We start from the raw sequence: 22,404 nt of genomic DNA on the forward strand, positions 1-22,404 counted from the left end.
GGTGAAAATAGCTTGTATGCACATTTTCGAAAAAACGACATCATCGTGTGAATTAAAGGAACATTTCGTGCAGCAACCGGGAGAATGAAGATACGACATTGCATTATGTCCAAACATTTTTTTTACATATTTTCCACTCAAAAAACATCATGAATAAAATATTTCAGTCTGGATTTAAACTGTTTGTCAGTGAATCTATGATTATCCCGAACCCAACAGCGGATAAAGAAATAAGTGGCTAATACAATGCCAACCTGTAAGTAAACGTAAGGGTGAAGTTTAGTCGGGGTGAGTGCTCTTTCGTAGGAGATGTATACATAAATTGTATACAAAATGTAGTTTCTTTCCCCTAACGATTTAGTACCCTAAAATTAGAATGAACGTTTCTTTCCCCTAACTATTTTGTCGCCTAAAATTAGACATGAAACTTTTGCAAAGAATAATTAGTAAACATATTGTTAAACGAATGAACAGAAAATATTCTTCTCACGAAAATCCGTTGGTAAGGATGATCAGTTTCATTATTATGACATACAACATTTAAGCCTTTTAAAAAGTTTTGTTTAAGGTTCATCACAATATATGGCAATCTTTTCACCTCTAAAACTACTCTGCGTAGAGATTGACCTGTGCAGTTTGGAACGTTTTAAAGCTTGACATCTACTAGATATATAAAAGTAACGTTCATTTTGCATATCAGAAAGATAAAATCTTTTTTGGATTATGATGACAGTGCTTTTCTGCAGAATGAGTGACATGGACAATAGATATCTACACATCTGAATCTGAATCTGAATAAATACGTTGCAGGGCCAGTATATGGCATCAGTGGCAACAGGAGAGAGGCGCTGGAAAATTAGTCCAACGTTGTGAGAGCAATCGAAGTTTTAAAGCTCTCAATTGTCTTAGCACACACGAGATTGTCTGGTAGTCTATTCCATTCGGGTATGGTTCTTACAAAGAATGACTGTTTGTATTGGTCGGATTTGCTAGGTGGAATCTTGAAGCACAGGCTGTTGTTTAGAGCAAGTTTGTCTACAATGTAACTTGTTTGTTGTTTTATAGTCACTAAATTGTTTAGATTTAATTTGTCGTTTTGGTCTCTCTTTGACTAATACTGAGTCTTGTGGTATAGCTGGTACCAACTCCCCAGCCACCTTGTAGAGAAAAGTTAGTCTACTGTGAGGACGTCTGTTTTCCAGTGTTGGAAGTTTTAGTTCTTTCATAAGTCTCCTTATACTGCCTTCTTCTCTGCTTGTATAATCCCCACTGATGAAGCGCACTGCTTGTCTCTGTACTCTTTCAAGTACATCTATATGAAATTTGGACAGTATATATATATCAAATGCAATTCAGATGTTTCTTTATAGTAGGAAGGCAAAACTGCTCATCAAAATCCAAAAACAATTTTATCTTTCTGATATGCAAAATAAATTTAACTTTTATATATCTAGTGGATGGTACAATGTATTAAGTCTGTACACACAGAAGTATTTGAGGTGAAAATATGGCCATATTTATCCTTTTGTTAAGATGAACCTTAAAGTCGATGCTTCTTGAATCAATTCTTATGAATCATGTGTGCATGTTGATGCAAAATATTTCCAAAAATATCCAAAGCAATGATTTCGATTCGTATAGGACAAATGAAGCAATTGTTTTGGATCGAAACGCTCTAGGTGAAGGCATATAATTTGATGTTCCCAAAAATAAATGCACTATTAACAGGGGCGTAGCTAGAAAGGATGTGGAAGCAACTACTGCCGAGCGGACCCTATTATAAAATTGGATTTTTTTTAGTTTTCGGTTATAGGATGGTTAAAAGAGGAGCTATATGTAGATAAAAATTTATGAATGTAAAACTATTAATAAATTTTCTGAATATATAGCAATACATAAACAACACATATTTGTGATACAGAATTTACTCAAAATTGTCCAAAATCTGCTCTTCGGGTCTGGGCAGAAACAAACTTCTCTATTACTTTGTCAACATTCTAACTGAAATCCCGATGAATATGCAGTAATGCTATGTAACTTTTGTTGTCCATTGTTGATCGTACATTTGTTTTCAATTACATACGTAGTACCGTGACTGATAGATCTCAGGGCCATCATGGCATGATAGCACTAGCGAGATGTTATAAACCAGCGTACATGTTCGGCATCGAGCAACCTCCCAATAGACAACTTTCGAGTTCATCCGTCACCGGAAAAAACTCGTCAATTATACGCGCCTTTATCGCAGTCATCTGTGCGTTTAGGGGCGTCGTCACTTCCTTACAAGGTTGAGCGAGTGGTTGGAAAATTATAATTCTATATTGTACGAATTATTCGGCAAATTGAATTCTAAAAATAGACAATCAACACTGCTGTCATTAGGGAATTGTCAGTAAGTACCTACAGAGCAACCATTATTTCTAGTTTATCCTGCACAAAAAAGATCACTAAGACGCTTGATGAACGTAAATAGTGCAGGGATACAGGCGAGCCCCTCTATCTGGTAAATGACGTCATAAAGGCGTGCATAATTGACGAGTTTTTGCCGGTGACGGATGAACTCGAAAGTGGTCTATTGAATTCGTCAAAATTACATGCCAGGTCAGTTTCATATGTCTCAGACAATATTGAGCTTTGATCATTTGTGATATTTCCTACAACACGATGAAGCAGATACAGCATGAAGAAGCGACTTTCTGATAACTTGACACGACTCTACTCTCCAATTGCCTTATCATATGGTCTATGAACGCAAACAATAATGAGACTTTCCAATACTGCTTTGGCGTGGTTGTAGGGTGATTGGCTCCGGTAGTCTGTCAACCACATCGCCTCGGCATATTTTCAACGATATCCAAGGGATCTGATAGTTCTAATGCCAATTGGTACATCTCATTCCAAACTGATGAATAGTTCTATGACGTCAGGAAGCTCATGAATTCATAAAAAAAAGCATATGACGTGGGACGGTGGGAGTATGATCGATACAGCCGAAATAATATATTTATATTTTACCACGGGTGTGTACTCAAAGCGTTTGAAGAACATCATGTTAAAATAAGATACAATTCCATTTGATATGTGCAATCATTTGAAATTGTTTCCCTTATTTCCCAAAATCCTTTGCTTTAGAAGAGTATAGAATACCAAACTCCATAAAACTTGATGGATCTAAATTTCCACAATGATCAATTGATATCTAGAAACTCTGGTCACAAAATTTTATGGAGTTTGGTAATTACTTTTCTATGAATGTGAAGGATCTTGGAAAATCAAGAAAGTTGTATTAACATAGCAATATTAATCATCAAGGTAAGGTTTACATAGACTATTATCAGTCATATGACATTTTTTTTTATGACTGACTATTTTACCCATTACTTAATTTTTTGGGGTTTCAAAGATATTCACCTTTGACACTACTAAAAGAATGTAATCCAAACTTGATATGATTAATCCTTAGTTTTGGTATATTTTAGTTTGCAAATTATATATTTTGGTCTAGATGACTGGAATGTGGCTCTAGTTGACAATTGTCTTACTAGCTTAAGGTGAGGGATACAGGCTTTTGTTTGAAGATTTATAAATTTTCTGATGTCACAGCAGATTTTAAACACCAGTACTATGTTTCTATACAATTTGACAATGAAATGGCCTTTTTAACCTGGTTATTAGAAATTATTCAGCTCAAACTTTCTTACATTACAGGAGCATATTAATGTATTTATAATGATCATTTTATATATAGGGTATAAAACCTCAGTCTAGTGGTGTGCAGAATGAAAGGATGACTAGAGGTCTTCCTAAAAGATTACCCATAGCAGGAGTGGATAAGGTTATAGTAGTAGCTTCTGGAAAAGGAGGTGTTGGAAAATCTACCACTGCAGGTAATATCATTTTTATATATACATGTATCTTTATACTTCTCATGCAGTGTTCTTCCTAGAATTTTCAAATAGGACCATGGAAATTAACATACATGTATATAGCACTGATTTTCTAAAAAATATAGCACTTAAGCTCCTTAACATTTTATTATAAAATTATCCAAGATAGCACCATGGTAGAAAACAAAGCATCAGGGACCCTTGGGGAGAACAATGTGACATGTCAAATGAACTTTTCCATTTATCTACACTATATTCATATTCAATCTAGAAAGATGTATCAAAAACTAAAAAGTACATTTTATAATGATACCTAATTTGTCAAAACATGTCATTATGATGATGTGTATGTATATATAGATCATAAGATGGACTCTTAATCTATAGATACATGTATATGCTTTCATAATTAAATACTTATTGTCAGTTTTTTCAAGGACAAATTTGGTTGTATCATTTAGTATAATTGTTTTCTCTTTTCAGTAAACTTAGCTTTAGGAATATCTGCAAATGATCCTGTAAGTATTTCATATTACATATTTTATAACTAAAAAGACCCTTTGACATCTAGGACATTGGAGACCTAGTTATTGTTATCAGTTTTGAAATGTTGAATGTTCCTAATGTGACTGGATTGCTTCCCTTAGAAAAATGTATTAAATAATTAGTCAGCAATTGAACTAAGGAAAACTTATTTATGTCAGTGGCTTAACATGCTGCCTTGTAATATAGAGGTCCCTAGTTCGAGTCCCAGTGGAGACATGCAATTTTGCAAGAAGAATCATGCTATCGGGATACACTACTATTTGGTATCAAACCCAGGTGAACAAGTTCAAACCTGTAATTGATTTTCCAAAATATTGCTTCTTGTTTACAGAATAATGACAAAAGAGTAACATTAGGAGGCAATAGCTCAGTGAACATCTTGTCTTTTTGACTTTACAACTTTTTCTCTCATCAGAAGATCGATTGAATGTTGTCATTTTTTCCATTTCAGACAAAACAAGTTGGTTTGTTGGATGCTGATATCTATGGTCCATCAATACCAACAATGATGAATTTACACGGAGAGCCTGTACTTAATAACCGTATGTCTTAAATTATTAAAGCTAGAAAATCAACAAATTTGAATGTGCATTGACTCTTACTGGATCAACCTGAAAGGATTAAAGAAAGACATATTTTATATAAAATTTTGAGTGAGAAAAGATAGCTACAATGCCTTGTCATGATTCTTATCAGTACAATGCATGTCTTTGAAATCAATTGTGGATGTATTCAGATGAAACAGATTTGAAAAGGAGAACTATCTTTTGAATTATGATATGTTTGATTCAAATGACTTCTCTTCTTTCTTTAAAAAACAAAAAAAAACACAATTTAAAAATACATCAAATATTGTATTAAGTTATTATTTGTATAATCTCCATGACAGATTCTCAAATGATGGTATCTGATTCTCACATAAAAAATATTGATGACGTTGTTACCTTTGTCCAGGTAAATAGGAGTCCTATAGTTTCAAGTTTTAAGCATGATTGATAATCTTATGTACATTTCCCAGCAAATGTTTCATTTATGTTAAATAATATGAAGGAACTTTTTGTGAACCTTTTATGTAATCCTGTAAATTATAAGTAGAAATACCAGGTTTTGTTAAAACTTTATTGATCACACATTTGTATTTCCAAGACCAAGAGATTTATTGATCATACATTTGTATTTCCAAGACCAAGAGATTTATTGATCATACATTTGTATTTCCAAGACCAAGAGCTTTATTGATCATACATTTGTATTTCCAAGACCAAGAGCTTTATTGATCATACATTTGTATTTCCAAGACCAAGAGCTTTATTGATCATACATTTGTATTTCCAAGACCAAGAGCTTTATTGATCATACATTTGTATTTCCAAGACCAAGAGCTTTATTGATCATACATTTGTATTTCCAAGACCAAGAGCTTTATTGATCATACATTTGTATTTCCAAGACCAAGAGCTTTATTGATCATACATTTGTATTTCCAAGACCAAGAGCTTTATTGATCATACATTTGTATTTCCAAGACCAAGAGATTTATTGATCATACATTTCTATTTCCAAGACCAAGAGCTTTATTGATCATACCTTTGTATTTCCAAGACCAAGAGCTTTATTGATCATACATTTGTATTTCCAAGACCAAGAGCTTTATTGATCATACATTTGTATTTCCAAGACCAAGAGATTTATTGATCATACATTTGTATTTCCAAGACCAAGAGCTTTATTGATCATACATTTGTATTTCCAAGACCAAGAGCTTTATTGATCATACATTTGTATTTCCAAGACCAAGAGCTTTATTGATCATACATTTGTATTTCCAAGACCAAGAGATTTATTGATCATACATTTGTATTTCCAAGACCAAGAGCTTTATTGATCATACATTTGTATTTCCAAGACCAAGAGATTTATTGATCATACATTTGTATTTCCAAGACCAAGAGCTTTATTGATCATACATTTGTATTTCCAAGACCAATCTTGCAATGGAAGGTAATTGAATGGAATGAAATCATGCAGTAAATGGATGGTTCAAATATTAGATACAGAACAAAACAGTGGTGGATCCAGGGGGAGGGTTCTAGGGTTGGGGGAATCACCTGTTTTTAAAGGACGATCAATGCATTTCAATAGGTAAACTAGTGGGGACTTGGTTTTCAATAGGTTAACTAGTGGGGACTTGGTTTTCAATAGGTAAACTAGTGGGGACTTGGTTTTCAATAGGTAAATAGTGGGGACTTGGTTTTCAATAGGTAAACTAGTGGGGACTTGGTTTTCAATAGGTAAACTAGTGGGGACTTGGTTTTCAATAGGTAAACTAGTGGGGACTTGGTTTTCAATAGGTAAACTAGTGGGGACTTGGTTTTCAGTAGGTAAACTAGTGGGGACTTGGTTTTCAATAGGTTAACTAGTGGGGACTTGGTTTTCAATAGGTAAACTAGTGGGGACTTGGTTTTCAATAGGTAAATAGTGGGGACTTGGTTTTCAATAGGTAAACTAGTGGGGACTTGGTTTTCAATAGGTAAACTAGTGGGGACTTGGTTTTCAATAGGTAAACTAGTGGGGACTTGGTTTTCAATAGGTAAACTAGTGGGGACTTGGTTTTCCATGACCCTATATTTCTGTAGCTACAGATTATACCAATATGTGGTTTTTTTTTTTTAAATCTTTGAAATTGCTGAATAACTGAAATTAAACATGATGAAAATTTCATTAAGAAGTTCTGATGGAGTGTTATGTTGCTATGTTTTCAACTAACACAACTGCCATTTAAAGACTTAGTTTAACAATTTAGCCTTTGGAAACTTTTAAAAAAGTTTGATAGGAAAAGCAGGTTCATATTGATTGATTGATTGATAGATTGTTGATGTTTTAACACCGCTTTTAAGTGCAACTTTTGGGCTATTTCGTGGGGAGGATTTTATTGTTGAAAGAAGCAGGAGTTCCCAGAGAAAAACCACAGACCTACCACAGGAAAACTGACAATCCTAGTCAATTAAGATTTGAGTGCACCTGCATGGGCAGACACCAACCTCTGTGTTGACTGGCTAGTGATTACAGTTGTAGAACAACTTTAACCACTGGGCCACAGAGGACCCTAGAAGATTCATATGATACCAATATGGTTAACAAGTCCTTTTTGGGATTTATTTTTAAAACTTGTTCTTTGTTATTTTTACATTTATTAAATAATGACTCTTTTTAAAGATATTAAGATGCCTCAGTGGAACGGCTGTAAACCAACTTGATGAAGGTTTAAATGAACCTTTATTTACATATACTTGTTGGTAAACAATATCTCCAACAGAGTTTCATACTTTAATAAACAATGTTCATCTTTTGTTTTGTATAATCATGATAATATTCTTTATTTAAATTTTTTTCCTTTAAAATGTTAATTGTTGATTGTAAAATAATTGTTATTTTGTACATTTTCAGAAAATTTGATGGTACCATTAATCAATTTTGGAATAAAATGGTATGTATATAATAGAACAAAAAGCCAAACAAAGTTGCAATGTACCATACTCATCAAGGACTAGTTACCATCAGTGCCATTTTATTCATAAAGGAAGTGTTTTGTAAAATTGATTTATATATTCCGACAAGTAGCAAAATATAGTATTACTGTCCTGTTTTAATGTAATCTGTCATTTGATGGCAAGATTCAAAGTGACTGTATTGGTCAATTACCTCAGATATTTCTCATCACAATAGTCATTCTAGTAACCCATTGCTTATTTTCATATGCATGTTTCTTATTTTCACTTTGTTTTTTATGCTTAGATATGAAAAACTGAGATATGTGGTTGCTGTAAATAAAACAATAACCCAAATCCGAATTAAAAAAAAAATGACATCTACAGAGTCAATATTGTTTTGCCATGTAACAATCTATAAATTAAGCCTGTTTTTTATGTGACAGCATGTCAATAGGTTTTCTTGTGGATGAAAAGTCAGCCATAGTATGGAGAGGACCTATGGTTATGTCAGCAGTACAGAAACTTATAAGGCAAGTAGGTAAACATTTTACATATTTACATAATACTTTAACCAATTATATTGTACAAATGGCAACAACAGAAAAAAAAAATTTCACAGTTTTATGAAGTTTATGTATTTATAAAGAAAGAAACTGTGTACAGTAAGAACAAAATTTAATCTACAAATAGTTGAACATAACTGGAATTATTGATTTATTTCTTATAAAGTGTAACCTGCCTAATCTGATACCTGAGTATTCCAACATCCTGCTTTAACAGACACATTTTCATGGTCCCAAAACATGCATATCCTTGCAGAAAAAACCTTGAGTATTCCGACACAGAGCTAAATCCGACATTTTTATCTGGTCCCCCAGTGTTTCAGATTAGACAAGTTACACTGTATATTCTTTACAACAAAAGAGATCACTTCATTTTCCCAATTGTGAACTTTCCATTTCTATTAAGGAACATTTGAGCAGCTCATGCATATGTAGTATATATTTTGCAATTTGTACAATATTCCTGGTGTTATTTTTCTTATCATAATTTCCTTGATAGAGGGTTACTGCTCACAAGGAAGCTATTAAACCAAGAGTTTAAATGGTGAAGTTAGAATCGTCATTTCCTAGATTTTACGGACGCCACCATGAGTTGGTTGACAGTTTTATAATATCTGTTTAAAAGATAATTGCAGATTTGTTCCTAATGTTTTAACTACAATCCTGTCCCCTTTTCACAAATGTGACCTACTGAATTAGACTTGTTTTGGGGTTTGAATTAACATGAGCAACTTGACAGGTGCCACATGTGGATCAGAATTTGCTTACCCTTCTGGAGTACCTTAGTTCACCCCAGTTTTTGGTGGGGTTTGTGTTGCTTAAGTCTTTAGTTTTCTATTTTCTGTTTTGTGTACTATTGTATGTCAGTTTGTCATTTCCTTTTTAGCCATAGACCTGTCAGTTTCTTTTCGATTTATGAGTGTGAATGTCCCTCTGGTATTTTTCGCCCATCTATAAAGTACTTGGCAATTTTAGTGTTTTTTGCCATTGCCTTAAAAACTTTGATTGATACAGAGAAAATAAACTGCAAAAATGCTTAACATGACAATATCTACAATTAAATAAAGTTCTAGATGGTCAATTGACTCATTATTCTGTTAGTGTCCTTAAATGACTGTTTTTAAATGGATTTGGATCCAACTTCTCACAATCTTATTGTGTAAAAGATGGCTGCTTCTGTTGCTAATGATTTTGATATTGCATATTTGAACAGAATGAGAGATATGGAATCTTGTAAAATAACATTTACTTTATACAGTTTGAATGCAGTTATAGGCATGATCTATTTTAGGTAATGTGGGGTCCACTGGATTACTTAGTTGTTGATATGCCACCTGGAACAGGAGATACACAGCTTTCATTGTCACAAAATATACCTATTGATGGTATGTACTATTTTATAGTTACAAAATACACAAATTTTAAAATAGTTGGTAGCATTTCCTTGTCATAGAATATACTCTTTACAATCCCTAATGATAGATCAGTATTGACGTCATATGTTTTTTATGTAACAGAGATGTTTTTCATGATCTTTCATAAATAAACAACTAAAAAATCAAAAACATTTTTTTTTTGTGTTTTTTTGTGTTTAAGTCCTATTAAAACTAGGATCCTATATATATATTAAACCTCTATAATCTTCTCACCTTATATGACACAGCTATTTTACATTTGCGTCATGATTTTAACAGTAAGAAGATATTGTATAAACATCAGCTTAAGGTTTTTTTTCAAATCCCTTTTTCAGAAACTCATTATTACTGCCAAATTCCTTTTATATATAAAGTTTAAAACAATACTATCTCATATGGATCAAATGATCAACTCTGATACTGTTGAAAATTTAGGTTCATATTCCAAATGTCTTTATTGCTGTGTCTTTAATATATTTCAGTTGTTTCTTTTTTATTGTAAAATGTATTTTACTGAATACATTTTACTCTTTTCAGTGACACTTAAAGTAAAGTGAATCAACACCTTTACTGAAGAGTAAAAGGAGCAGGTCCCGTAAGGGCCGATTTTGGCCTCAAATTTCAAGTTCATCTAACACAAGATTTTAGACAATTTTTTAAACACTTAAGTGTCTATTTCCATAGACCACTTTCGAGTTCATCCGTCACCGGAAAAAACTCGTCAATTATACGCCCCTTTATGACGTCATTTACCAGATAGAGGGGATCGCCAGTATCCCTGCACTATTTACGTTCATCAAGCGTCTTAGTGATCATCATTGTGCAGGATAAACTAGAAATAATGGTTGTTCTGTAGGTACTTAATTACAATTCCCTAATGACAGCAGTGCTGATTTTCAATTTTAAGATTTCAATTTGCCGAAAAATTTGTACAATATAGAATTAAAGTTTTCCAACCGCTCGCTCAACATTGAAACGGAAGTGATGACGCCCCTAAACGCACAAATGACATTCACTAAAACCAGAGTTTTTGACGGAAATGCATCGAACTCGAAACTTGTCTATTGATTCGATTAGTTTATGGAAAAGATTTTAACTGATTTAGTCATTAAAAACGCTCCGATCCAAGCTTTAATATGAAAAATCTATCAAATATAAAAAAAAATGTCACTTTTCAGATGTTTTTTGTCCAAAATGAAAGTGGCCGCATCCGTGTTCATCCTCAACCTTTATATATATTATGTATCATCATCAAATACAACTTACATTTCAATATTAATGAATGAACACGAATGCAGCCACTTTCATTTAAGACAGAAACTGTCTAAAATTTACCTAAAATTCTAAAATTGTGAGGATTTCAGTAATTTAGCATGACTTAATGATGCTAGTACCCGATATGTGTGTATCGTATGGTCAAAAACAGCCCATTTTTATGTAGCAGAAGCATTCTACTTTCCAAAAGATAGCTTAAAGATTACATTTTCATAATTTTGTAAAACTGCTATATTTTGGGGCCAAAAAGGGGTCTTACTTTGGTAGTGGCTTTAGAGTGAACATTATACCAGGGGCTATTATGAGTGTTTTTTATCTGTACATCCCTTTTCCACTCCACTACAACCCTTTAAAATTTGGAAGAACTTGGTTTTGTGCAATTTAGTTACTATAAATAAGTTATTGATTATTTAATGCTAAAGCAGTTGCTTGTACTTCTGATCACTTCTAGGCAAACTTGCCCACTGAGCTTTGAAACATTAAAACATCAATTTTCTACAAGTGTAATAAGACATTTTAATGTTGTGAGAAGAACAATGGAAAAGAAATGTGACAATGCCCATTTAAGGTCAATTTTGTAAAGGAATTTTAGTTATGTACAGTTTTTGAAGAAAATAATATAACTTTTTCTACACACCTCATTATTCTGTTAGAACTTTGTTTACAAAAGTGAAGCTAAAAGTGAAGCTCATAATCAGCATTTAGATAACTGTTGCCAGTAAGTTTATTCTTTACAGTATTATCCTTTAAAGAGACCATATGACACAGAAATTAACAATTATAAGTCACTGTTTGACCTTCAGCAATGAGCAAAGCTCATACCGCATAGTTAGCTATTATAGCCTTCAAATGATAAATGTAAAACAGTTCAAACAAGACAACTAATAGCCTAATTTATTTAAAAATTAATGAATGAAAAATAAATATGTGACACTTTAACAAACAACAACCACTGAATTACAGGCTTATGTCTAATGACAGGCACATACAGAATGTGACAGAGTTTAACTATTTTGTTGGTGCAAAAGAATCCCCCAAACCAGGGACAGTGGTGTAACAGCAAGACAGAACAACAAACTGCAATACAATAATTGGAAAACAAATATAATAAACAGCAAAACAACGACAACCACACAATTACATGCTTCTGACTTCAGACAGACACATATAGAATTTGTTAGAGTAACTTGCTTTAAGGCACCAACCCTCCCCTAACCTGGGACAGTGGTGTAACAGTATAACATGAGGACTTATTCTCAACACCTCATTATATCTGTAAGAGCATTGTTTACAAAAGAGAAGCTCATAATTGGCATTTTAATGACTATTGCCAGTAAGGTTATTCTTTACAATATTATCATTTTAAATATATGTGTTAAATTTTGTATTATAAGGTGCTGTTATTGTATCAACACCACAAGACATAGCTTTACTAGATGCACGAAGAGGAACTGAAATGTTTCACAAAGTAAATGTTCCTGTCCTGGGTCTTGTACAGAATATGAATGTGTATATCTGTCCTCAATGTGGTCACACAGAACACATATTTGGTAAAGATGGCACAAAGAAGTTAGCGGATGAACTCAATTTAGATATTTTAGGTATGATTAATAGCAATATTAAACCTGACTTTCAATAAGGTTAACTTTAGATATCCTTTAATAGTTTAATACATAGCCATATTAAACCAAAATTAAAATTGGAACAATAGAAGCATATTATAATGCATTGAAAAATAAAAGTTTGAACAATAGTTCTGCAAATATTGTTTCAATATTGATTTTTGAGATTTGAACAGATTTGACGTAGTTGTCTATCTCTGGTATTATATTATCTCTGGTGTCAGGTCTTTTTACAATGGATGTATGTCACTAATTAGTTCAGATATTTGTTATGAAATTAATTGTTTTGTAACTAAAAAAATATATACAAATAAGAAACTGTTTCAAGATAAAGGGGATAAAATGCACTGTTGAAATATTCTGCCACTGATATTTGCAGTTAATAACATGGCTAAATATTGTTATTATTAATGCAAAGCGTAGAATAATTCAATTGTTATATGGAAGGTTAAAAAAAAAATACATTTCCAGAGCATAAGGAAAAATTATTTTGTTTACAATCAATTGAGTTTATTTTATAATGGCCATATTTATTTATTCTTTGGATTTAATCTTTTCATTTTGATCTAATTGCACAAAGATGAATACTTCTTTTTACATCTAAAAATGCAAACTGAAAATTGTAATATGAAATTGACATAGTATGCTGATCTAATAAACCAACCTCGTTTACAGGAGATGTACCATTAGACATACAGATAAGAGAAGGAAGTGATTCCGGCCAGCCAGTTGTTGTTGCATCACCAGACAGTTTACAGGTAACACACAAACTTCAAGTTCATTCTATCTGCTCAATGAATTTTAAAGCATTTTATGATAGAAGTATATCAAATTATTCTAACAGTTGGTCCATGACTTTCCAGTTGTGTTTGTAGTCCAAATAGATATCAACTGTTGTAGGGCTATTTTATTTTAAAGAGACGTCTTTCTACAACATCACAACACCCAAGCCCTTTGATAGCAAATTTTGCACTCAACTTTGATTCAAAATATTTCCTAATGATAAAACAAGTAAGAATTCCAGACAAGATGATGCACTTTCTGATTCAAATAATTTCCAAGATCCTTGTCTGTTTTCCAGAGTTCATGTGACCTTTACCCAGGGGTCGAATTGAAGCTTTTTAGTGTACCAGCCAGCCAGACCAGTAGACTTAAAATCTACTGGTCGGGCTCAAAATTTACGGGTCCTGCAAAAATGACATTCATTTGATAACCACTAAAAGATATGACAGATTTTTAGTTTTATTTTCCTCAGCTGCTTTCCTCTTCTTTATTCCAGCAGATTTGTGTGCTGTTCTGTTTGTTCATGAGCAAGTACAAAATCTTACTTAAACTTTGAAGATCCCATTACAAAAATACATTTCTCATCTAGGTATATCTCTGAAAATTGTTCACATGTTTTGCAATGCATTACATTACGATCGACTTTACAATTCAACCATTTGAGATCTTTTTCCCAGGGTATTTTGTATTTACGTTTTCTTTTGTCAGTTTGAATGCCGCTTAATTGATTTATTTGTTGTGCCCGGCGTTTTAACTCCATCCAAAAATTTCCACATTTTGTGTTGTTGTGTAATGCGCTCACCTGAGATATCAATTAAATACTCAGTTTAAAATAGTACCGGCAGTACCGTAAAAACAATTTCTCAGGTTTATTTTTAGCTCACCTGGCCCACAGGGCCAAATGAGCTTTTCCCATCACTTTGCGTCCAGGGTCCGGCGTCGTCCTGTGTCCGTCGTCGTCCTGCTTCGTAAACTTGAACAAAAATCCTCTCCTCTGAAACTACTGGGCAAAATTAAACCAAAATTTGCCACAATCATCATTGGGGTATGATATCTAGTTTAAAAAATGTGTCCGGTAAACCACCCAGCTAACCAAGATGGCCGCCACCTCTAAAAATAGAACATAGGGATAAAATGCAGTTTTTGGGTTATAACTCAAAAACCAAGGCATTTAGAGCAAATCTGACATGTTGTAAAATTGTTAATAAGGTCAAAATCTATCTGCCCTGAAATTTACAGACCAATCGGACAACCCTTTGTTGGGTTGCTGCCCCTGAATTGGTAATTTAAAGAACACTTTGCTGTTTTTGGTTATTATCTTGAATATTATTATAGATAGAGATAAACTGTAATCAGCAATAATGTACAGTAAAGTAAGACCTTTTAAGAAGTCAACATGACCAAAATGGTCAATTGACTCCCTAAGGAGTTATTGCCCTTTATATAGCCATTTTTTAACAATTTTCACAAAATTTATAAAAATTTTTACTAACATTTTCCACTGTAACTACTTGGCCAAGTTCGTAATAGGTAGAGATAATTGTAAGCAGCGAGAATGGTCAGTAAAGTAAGATCTACAAACACATCACCATCACCAAACCACAACTTTGTCTTGAATCCATCTGCTTCCTTTGTTTAATATTCACATAGACTAAGGTGATCGACACAGGCTCTTTAGGGCCTCTAGTTTTGTAACAAACCGAGATAGAGATCCAATCAGTAATTTTAACGAAAAATTTCTACTGGTCCGCTGGACCACCAGCTGGCAAAATCTACTGGTCCGACACAAATTCTACTGGTCTCGGACCACTGGACCAGCGCCAATGTCAACCTCTGCCTTGACCTCATTAATCATTGGTCATTTGTAATTGTTAAGGTTGTATGATTGACTGTTTCTCAGATACTTTGCAAAATAAGTCTACTATATTTGGTGTATTGAAGGAGTGCATGGATCATTGAATTTGACCTCATTTATATTGCTCATTGGTCAATGTTCAATTTTCTAAATTAGGTCTGTCTTTCAGATACTATATGTAACTGGCTAACCTTATTTGGTGTATGGTATGATTGTAAGGTGTACATGTCTGTCTAGCAGAGTTTATGTAACCTTGACCTTATTTACATTGATTCTTGATCATGTTAAATTTGTGTTATACTTGTAGTAAAACCTTTATATCAAAGACTTTCAACATAAATTTAATGACTACAAGTAAAGCAAGCTAGACAGTTCTTTCTTTGCTCCCTTTTTGTTGTTTTTTTGCAGTGTTTGCACAGACTAAAATAGATTAAGAGAAACAGTAAAAAAAACAAAAATGTTCAACAGTCAACATGGTTGGAATTGTTAAGTGACTCCTTATAGAACTTATTACCCCTATATGATGATTTTTGTATTATATTTTGCATAAATATAAAAACTATAAGAGTTAGAGTTTAAACCAAACTTTCAAAAGCAAAATATTCAGAAAAAATTACATTATTAAAGTAAACATGGCCAAATTTTTTACACTAGTGACCATTAATTTAATCACTTTAATGATTTTTTTTTCATCTCAAAAACTTAAATAGATATGTACAAAACTGTAAACATTAAACATGACTAATGACATTAGTACTGTACAAGACCTCATTATATATGCAAATATAACTTTGCAATAAAGGGAAACACATAAATATGAAAACAGCCTATTTTTTACCAGGTGAGTGATTCAGGAAACATCTTGTTTGCTGAAAGTGTTGATCAACTCTTTACAGGACTGAATTGACATTTGTTTTTACCAATTTGACATGCTGCCTCTTATTTTAAAATAGGTAGATATAAACTGAGCACAAATGATTAACAATATGAAAATAAGGAGATGTGATATAATTGCAAATGAGACAAGTATTCACCAAAGTTCAAATGAAGTGGATGTAAGAAACTATGAACAACTGTACAGCCTTCAACAATAAGAAAAACCCATGCTCTATTGTTGGCTCTAAATGGCAATTCGGTTGAGAAAACTAATGGCCTAATTCATAACAAAACAATCTAGAAAAAATGACAGACATGAATCAATGACAACTACTTACTTGTATTTTTGTAGGTTCTATATAACAAATAGTAATCAGTCAAATAGAGTTGAATCTAAATTCACAAATATTTAGTATGTTTTATTCCTAGTTGTAGACACATGTTTATTATGTTTTTTCAGGCTCAAGTTTATTTAGATATAGCAAAGAAAGTTACAGAAAAACTTCATGCCAAAACATCAACATTGCCTAAAGGATGATTGTGGTTATAAATTGGGTTTTTTTTTATCAAAAAGTGTGTGATGTGAACATCAACAGTACCTTAACTATAAGGATACATACATATTTCTAATTTCTATAGCAGGCCCGTAGCCAGGAATTTCCAAAGGGGGGTTCGTTTGACTCACAAACTCGACTTTAACAGTCACAATTCGAAAAGAACATTGACTTTAACAGTGCTTATTTGTTTTCAAGGGGGGGTTCGTCCGAACCCCCCGAACCCCCCCTGGCTACGGGTATGTATAGACACAAATATCTGTATCAACTGAAGGCAATTGCACATGGATTCCTTGATTATCATCTAGCACCATATTAGCATAGAATGAAAAATGAATTGGGATTGTATTGAATCGCTTGCCAGTATCATACCAAACATGTCTCATAAATAAATATGCTTTTGTATACTATTACTTGAAATGATGTTTGTTTATTGTCTGTTGACCCGTGGTGACCTCAGTGAACATTTGAATGCACCTGTGGCATCTTACCATTATGTAAATGTGTGTTAGTTGCTTAATGGTTACAAAATATAACTGCTGATCAGGTTGATTTTGTTATCATAATTTGTAATTTATATTCAGTAGATGTTTATGTATATAAACTCTATTGTAGATAACAGGATTAAAAATTTGTAACATCTTGTCTTCATAATTGTTCCATTTTGTAAATATTTTGTCCAGTGAGTAATTGGAAAAACCAACCACTACTAAATTATCCATTTTTCACCCAGTTGATACACTAGTATATGCATGCATGTACAAATGTACTGTTTTGTGCTCTTATATTATACTAGATTATGGAGTGTGTGTCCGAGCGAGAGCTTCTCTATGTTCATTACTTTAGGAATATCAGAGACATATATGTGTATATATGTGACTTTGCCTCTGGGAATATCTATCAAAAAGTAGTATTTTAATATTCAGCCCCTATTCTATTTAGTCAGACGTCAGTCGCTACCTTGATATACCCTATCTTTTTACACGTCTCAATCTTCAGAATCACTTATCTAAAAATACTACCATTGCTAACGTTTTTAAAAAATAAAAATCGTGGTTACCCTTCTATCGATAAGTATCATGCCAAAAAATTACTTACGTGTCCCCGCCTTTCCACCAACAATTCAGTAAGGTCCACATTTTCTCTAAATTTTGAAACTGATATTACTTGAAAAACAAACAGTATTATTTATTTACTCACATGAAACAAACCGGGATGCAGTATTCAGTACGTAGGTGAAACTGGGCGATATTTATCTAAACGCACGCAAGAACACCTGTATCGTTTTAAAAGACCCAATAAATTCAAAAGTATCATTTATCAACATCTTAAGAAGCACAGTCATCCTATTAAATATTTAACAGTTCAACCTTTAAAAGTAGTAAATAAGCAGCCTGGTGAATCTCATTCTAAGTTTGTACGATCACGAAAAATAAATGAATTAAATTGGGTTAAAAAATTACAGACAGTCTACCCTCTCGGTCTTAATGATAATATCATGGGAATTGGCAATATATCAAGAACTGATTCTGTTAACATTTTGGATATAGTTTCTAAAACTGTTCGTAAAAATCGTTCTCATGGACGCAGAAAAAGTCGCAATCAAAGAAAATTTCGGACCAACCATACAAATATTTCGGACCTAATTTCTATTTCAAAAAACAACGGCAGACATTATCTGTTAACCAAGCTTTGTTCTTTACCTATAAATAAATAAAATAAAATTTTAGAGGATTGCAACACAATTTCATATTACAGTCCTAAGTATGAAATTGTCCAAATTATAATGGCATATTGTTATTCTAAACTGTTCCCAAAAATTGATCGCCCTGAAGATCATAAAAAAAACATTTTATTGAAATAAAGTATGTCAATAAAGGTTTTGATTTTGTAAATATTGCCGGTATTTTTAACGACCATTCTGTTAAAGACCAAATTCCTGGATATTTTGATAATACTGAACTCCCTCTCATTTGTTATATTTACAAGAAGTCTACCCGAAAATATGTGTTTAATTATAGCCAATTGTGTAAAGATGTAAATATCACTGAAAATACACCTATGTCGTGTAATTGCAGTAATTCAGAATCCACCTATGGCCCAATTTCCCATGTTATAACAGGAGACCTTAACATCGTTCGCGACCGAGAGGTAAAATCATTCCTCAATAAAGGACCTAAATATCGCCCCCGTCAACTATTAACTGGAATGAGTGTCGTAATATCATCAACGACTCACTCCGTGCCTACTGTTTGACATGGGTAAAACGTGAAAAAGCTGACAAAAAAATCTTTGGACTCTTTTTTTAATTCAGTAATGAAGATAGTTGATAGTCGAATACAACATTTTAAAGAACATTTTCCTCTTAACAAAATCTATAAAAACCCTATTTCGCGTATCAAAAATAAATATACAGAACTAGCCAAGGAATTTGTTTTTGTCCCGGCTGATAAAGCTGCTAATAATATCATTATTGTTTGACGTAAATTTTATATAGAGGTTCTGCAAAAGGAAATCACGAATTCACCAACATTCCAACTGACTTCATTTTTAGAAAACGACATCTGTAACAAACATAAACTATTAGCTACTTCTTTACAAGCAGAACAAAACACAATGAAAGTCCCAACTATGTACTGGCTTCCGAAGCTGCACAAAAAACCTTACAAATATAGATTTATTTCATCTTCTAGCCATTGTTCAACTACTAAATTGTCTGTTTTACAGTCTTACTAGTACACTTGGTACAATAAAAAAACTGATAATAAATTGTTCAAATCAGGCCTTTGAAAATAGTGGAATTAATTACTTTTGGAGTGTCAAAAACTCGTTGGAAGTACTTGATAAATTGTATGCATATTGGTGATTTTGAGTCTGTTCAAAGTTTTGATTTTTCTACACTATATACCACTTTGCCTCATATTCTTATTAAGAAAAAAATCACATCCCTAATTAACTGGGGATTTAAAAAGTCGGAATGCGAGTACATATGTTCAAACTCTTTTAGATCATTTTTTAGTAGCAATAAACAAAAGAACTATGTCAATTGGACATGCTTTGATACTATTTATGCGCTTGAATTTTTACTTGATAACATTTTTGTTCGCTTTGGAGATTCCGTATATCGTCAAGTTATTGGAATTCCAATGGGGACTAACTGTGCACCACTTATTGCGGACCTGTTTTTGTATTGTTATGAGTTACAATTTATGACTAAAATTAGCAAAGACCCATCAAAACAACATTTGATACAAAAATTTAACAATACTTTTAGATATTTGGATGATATATTGGCTCTCAATAATGACGACTTCAGTATGTATACTAAAGAAATTTATCCTGTAGAACTTACTTTAAATAAAGCTAATGATAACAATGACCACTGCCCTTTCCTCGATCTTGATATCTATATCATAAACGGGAAGCTTAATACAAAAATTTATGATAAAAGAGATGATTTTTCATTTCCTATTGTTAATTATCCATTTTTAGATGGTGATGTTCCCTTGTCACCATCTTATGGTGTTTATATATCTCAACTTATACGATTCGCTCGTGTATGTAACAACGTATTAGATTTTAGCGAGAGAAGTTTATGTATTACTGAAAAATTATTACACCAGGGTTTTCGATATCACAAACTGGTCAAAACATTTACTTGTCACCGGTATAAGGAAATAATTCGTAAATATAACTCAACATGCAGACATCTCATACGTTCAGGTATTTCACATCCAAAATTTTATGGAAATATTCTTTATAAAGCACAAAAATTTCAGTATTCTCCTCAGAAACTAACAAAACCTTTAAATAGACTTATTAAAAGGGGATATAGTTACGATACTGTTGTCAGGCCATTAAAGATTGCATATTTTGGCTTTAACATTGATTCACTGATAGGGTCTTTGCATCGGATCTAAACACATTTATTTCTAAAAAACAGTTGTTGGCATGACACGGGTTATGTTCTTCTCATATATTTTATGATAGTATGATACTAAACCCCTAACGGGAGGGATTGTACCTGATATTCATATGATGAATACATAATCTTTCAATCAGTTTAATTGAGGTCTGGAGCTGGCATGTCAGTTAACTGCTAGTAGTCTGTTGTTATTTATGTATTATTGTCATTTTATTTATTTTCTTTGGTTACATCTTTTGACATCGGACTCGGACTTCTCTTGAACTGAATTTTAATGTGCGTATTGTTATTCTTTTACTTTTCTACATTGGCTAGAGGTATAGGGGGAGGGTTGAGATCTCATAAACATGTTTAACCCCGCCGCAATTTTGCGCCTGTCCCAAGTCAGGAGCCTCTGGCCTTTGTTAGTCTTGTATGATTTTAAATTTTAGTTTCTTGTGTATAATTCGGAGTTTAGTATGACGCCCATTATCACTGTACTATTATGCATATTTTAGGGGCCAGCTGAAGGACACCTACGGGTGCGGGAATTCTCGCTACATTGAAGACCCATTGGTTGCCTTCGGCTGTTGTTTGCTCTATGGTCGGGTGGTTGTCGCTTTGACATATTCATCATTTCCTTTCTCAATTTTATGACATATGTGGATACTGTGGATTCCTTTATTTTCGTACCAATTTCCATGGAATTAGGAAAACTTACATGTTCATGGATATTTAATTTCATGGTTTTGCTGAAGTCTGCATACAAGCCTGTAAAACATTTATTATTTATTAAACTTTTAATTTTGTGGTTCATCTGTACCCACTTATGGTATTCAACAAATAATAATGATTCCACAGTATTTAAGTTTGATTGATTCTGAATTATGAGTTTTCTTTCATTATTTGTTTCTTATTAAAAGTAGAGTGGTCTTTCATCAGCTTATACTCGTTAGTGCATTGAAAAAAAATGTACAGAAGTTCTGTACCTCTTATGCAAGTAAATATTCCAAAAAATGACAAAAGTACAACTATCTTCCAAAAGGGCAAATATTAATAAAAATAAGAACCCTGACTACATGCACACCTTTGATATATGTATAAACAGCCAGCAAAGTTAAAACTTCCTAGCATTCAAACTGTTGTCAGAACTCTACTTGTATTGGTTTGTTCTCTTATAGCTGCCTAAGTGTGGACAGATCAAGTTAACTGTCCCTTAGTTGATGGTTAACCACTCAAAGCTCATAAATTTATGGAATCATTTGCTAAATTTGGGCTTAACACAAGGGTTAATCACCGGGGGACTTAACTAATGGATGTTAGCCTTCCTTAAGTCTACTGAAGCCATAAAATTGGATATAATTAACCCTGCATTCCATCAGCCACATCCACCCCTAGCTATTATCAAAGTGAATAGGACATTTTTTTTATTATGGAAAGGAAATGAAGTCCTTAGACACCAAAAGTAACTAAGGTGGTATATGAATCAGTTACATATGAAGGAAGCAGTCATACATGTTGTCCAAGGCTCATTCAGAGGAGAAGCTGGATATGCTGCAATGAATGCAACTTGACTTTTATGCATATGATCCGTTAAGGAAATCATCCTTAATCTGGACTCCCAAATATGGGA

The 22,404-nt window shown here is 32.9% G+C and overlaps 1 protein-coding gene across 1 annotated transcript; it reads left to right on the top strand.

Moving 5' to 3' along the window:
• Nucleotides 1-365: 365 nt before the first annotated feature.
• On the top strand, nt 366-17,512 carry LOC134706995 (iron-sulfur cluster transfer protein NUBPL-like). Its single transcript, XM_063566416.1, has 10 exons — nt 366-502; nt 3,749-3,887; nt 4,371-4,405; nt 4,885-4,975; nt 7,881-7,920; nt 8,368-8,458; nt 9,779-9,872; nt 12,572-12,778; nt 13,475-13,557; nt 16,774-17,512. The coding sequence occupies exons 1-10, from the start codon at nt 422-424 to the stop codon at nt 16,849-16,851; spliced, it is 939 nt and encodes a 312-aa protein (XP_063422486.1). The 5' UTR covers nt 366-421; the 3' UTR covers nt 16,852-17,512.
• Nucleotides 17,513-22,404: the final 4,892 nt, after the last annotated feature.

Source organism: Mytilus trossulus, chromosome 2, assembly GCF_036588685.1.
Source record: "Mytilus trossulus isolate FHL-02 chromosome 2, PNRI_Mtr1.1.1.hap1, whole genome shotgun sequence".
NCBI classification, from domain to species: Eukaryota; Metazoa; Mollusca; class Bivalvia; order Mytilida; family Mytilidae; genus Mytilus; species Mytilus trossulus.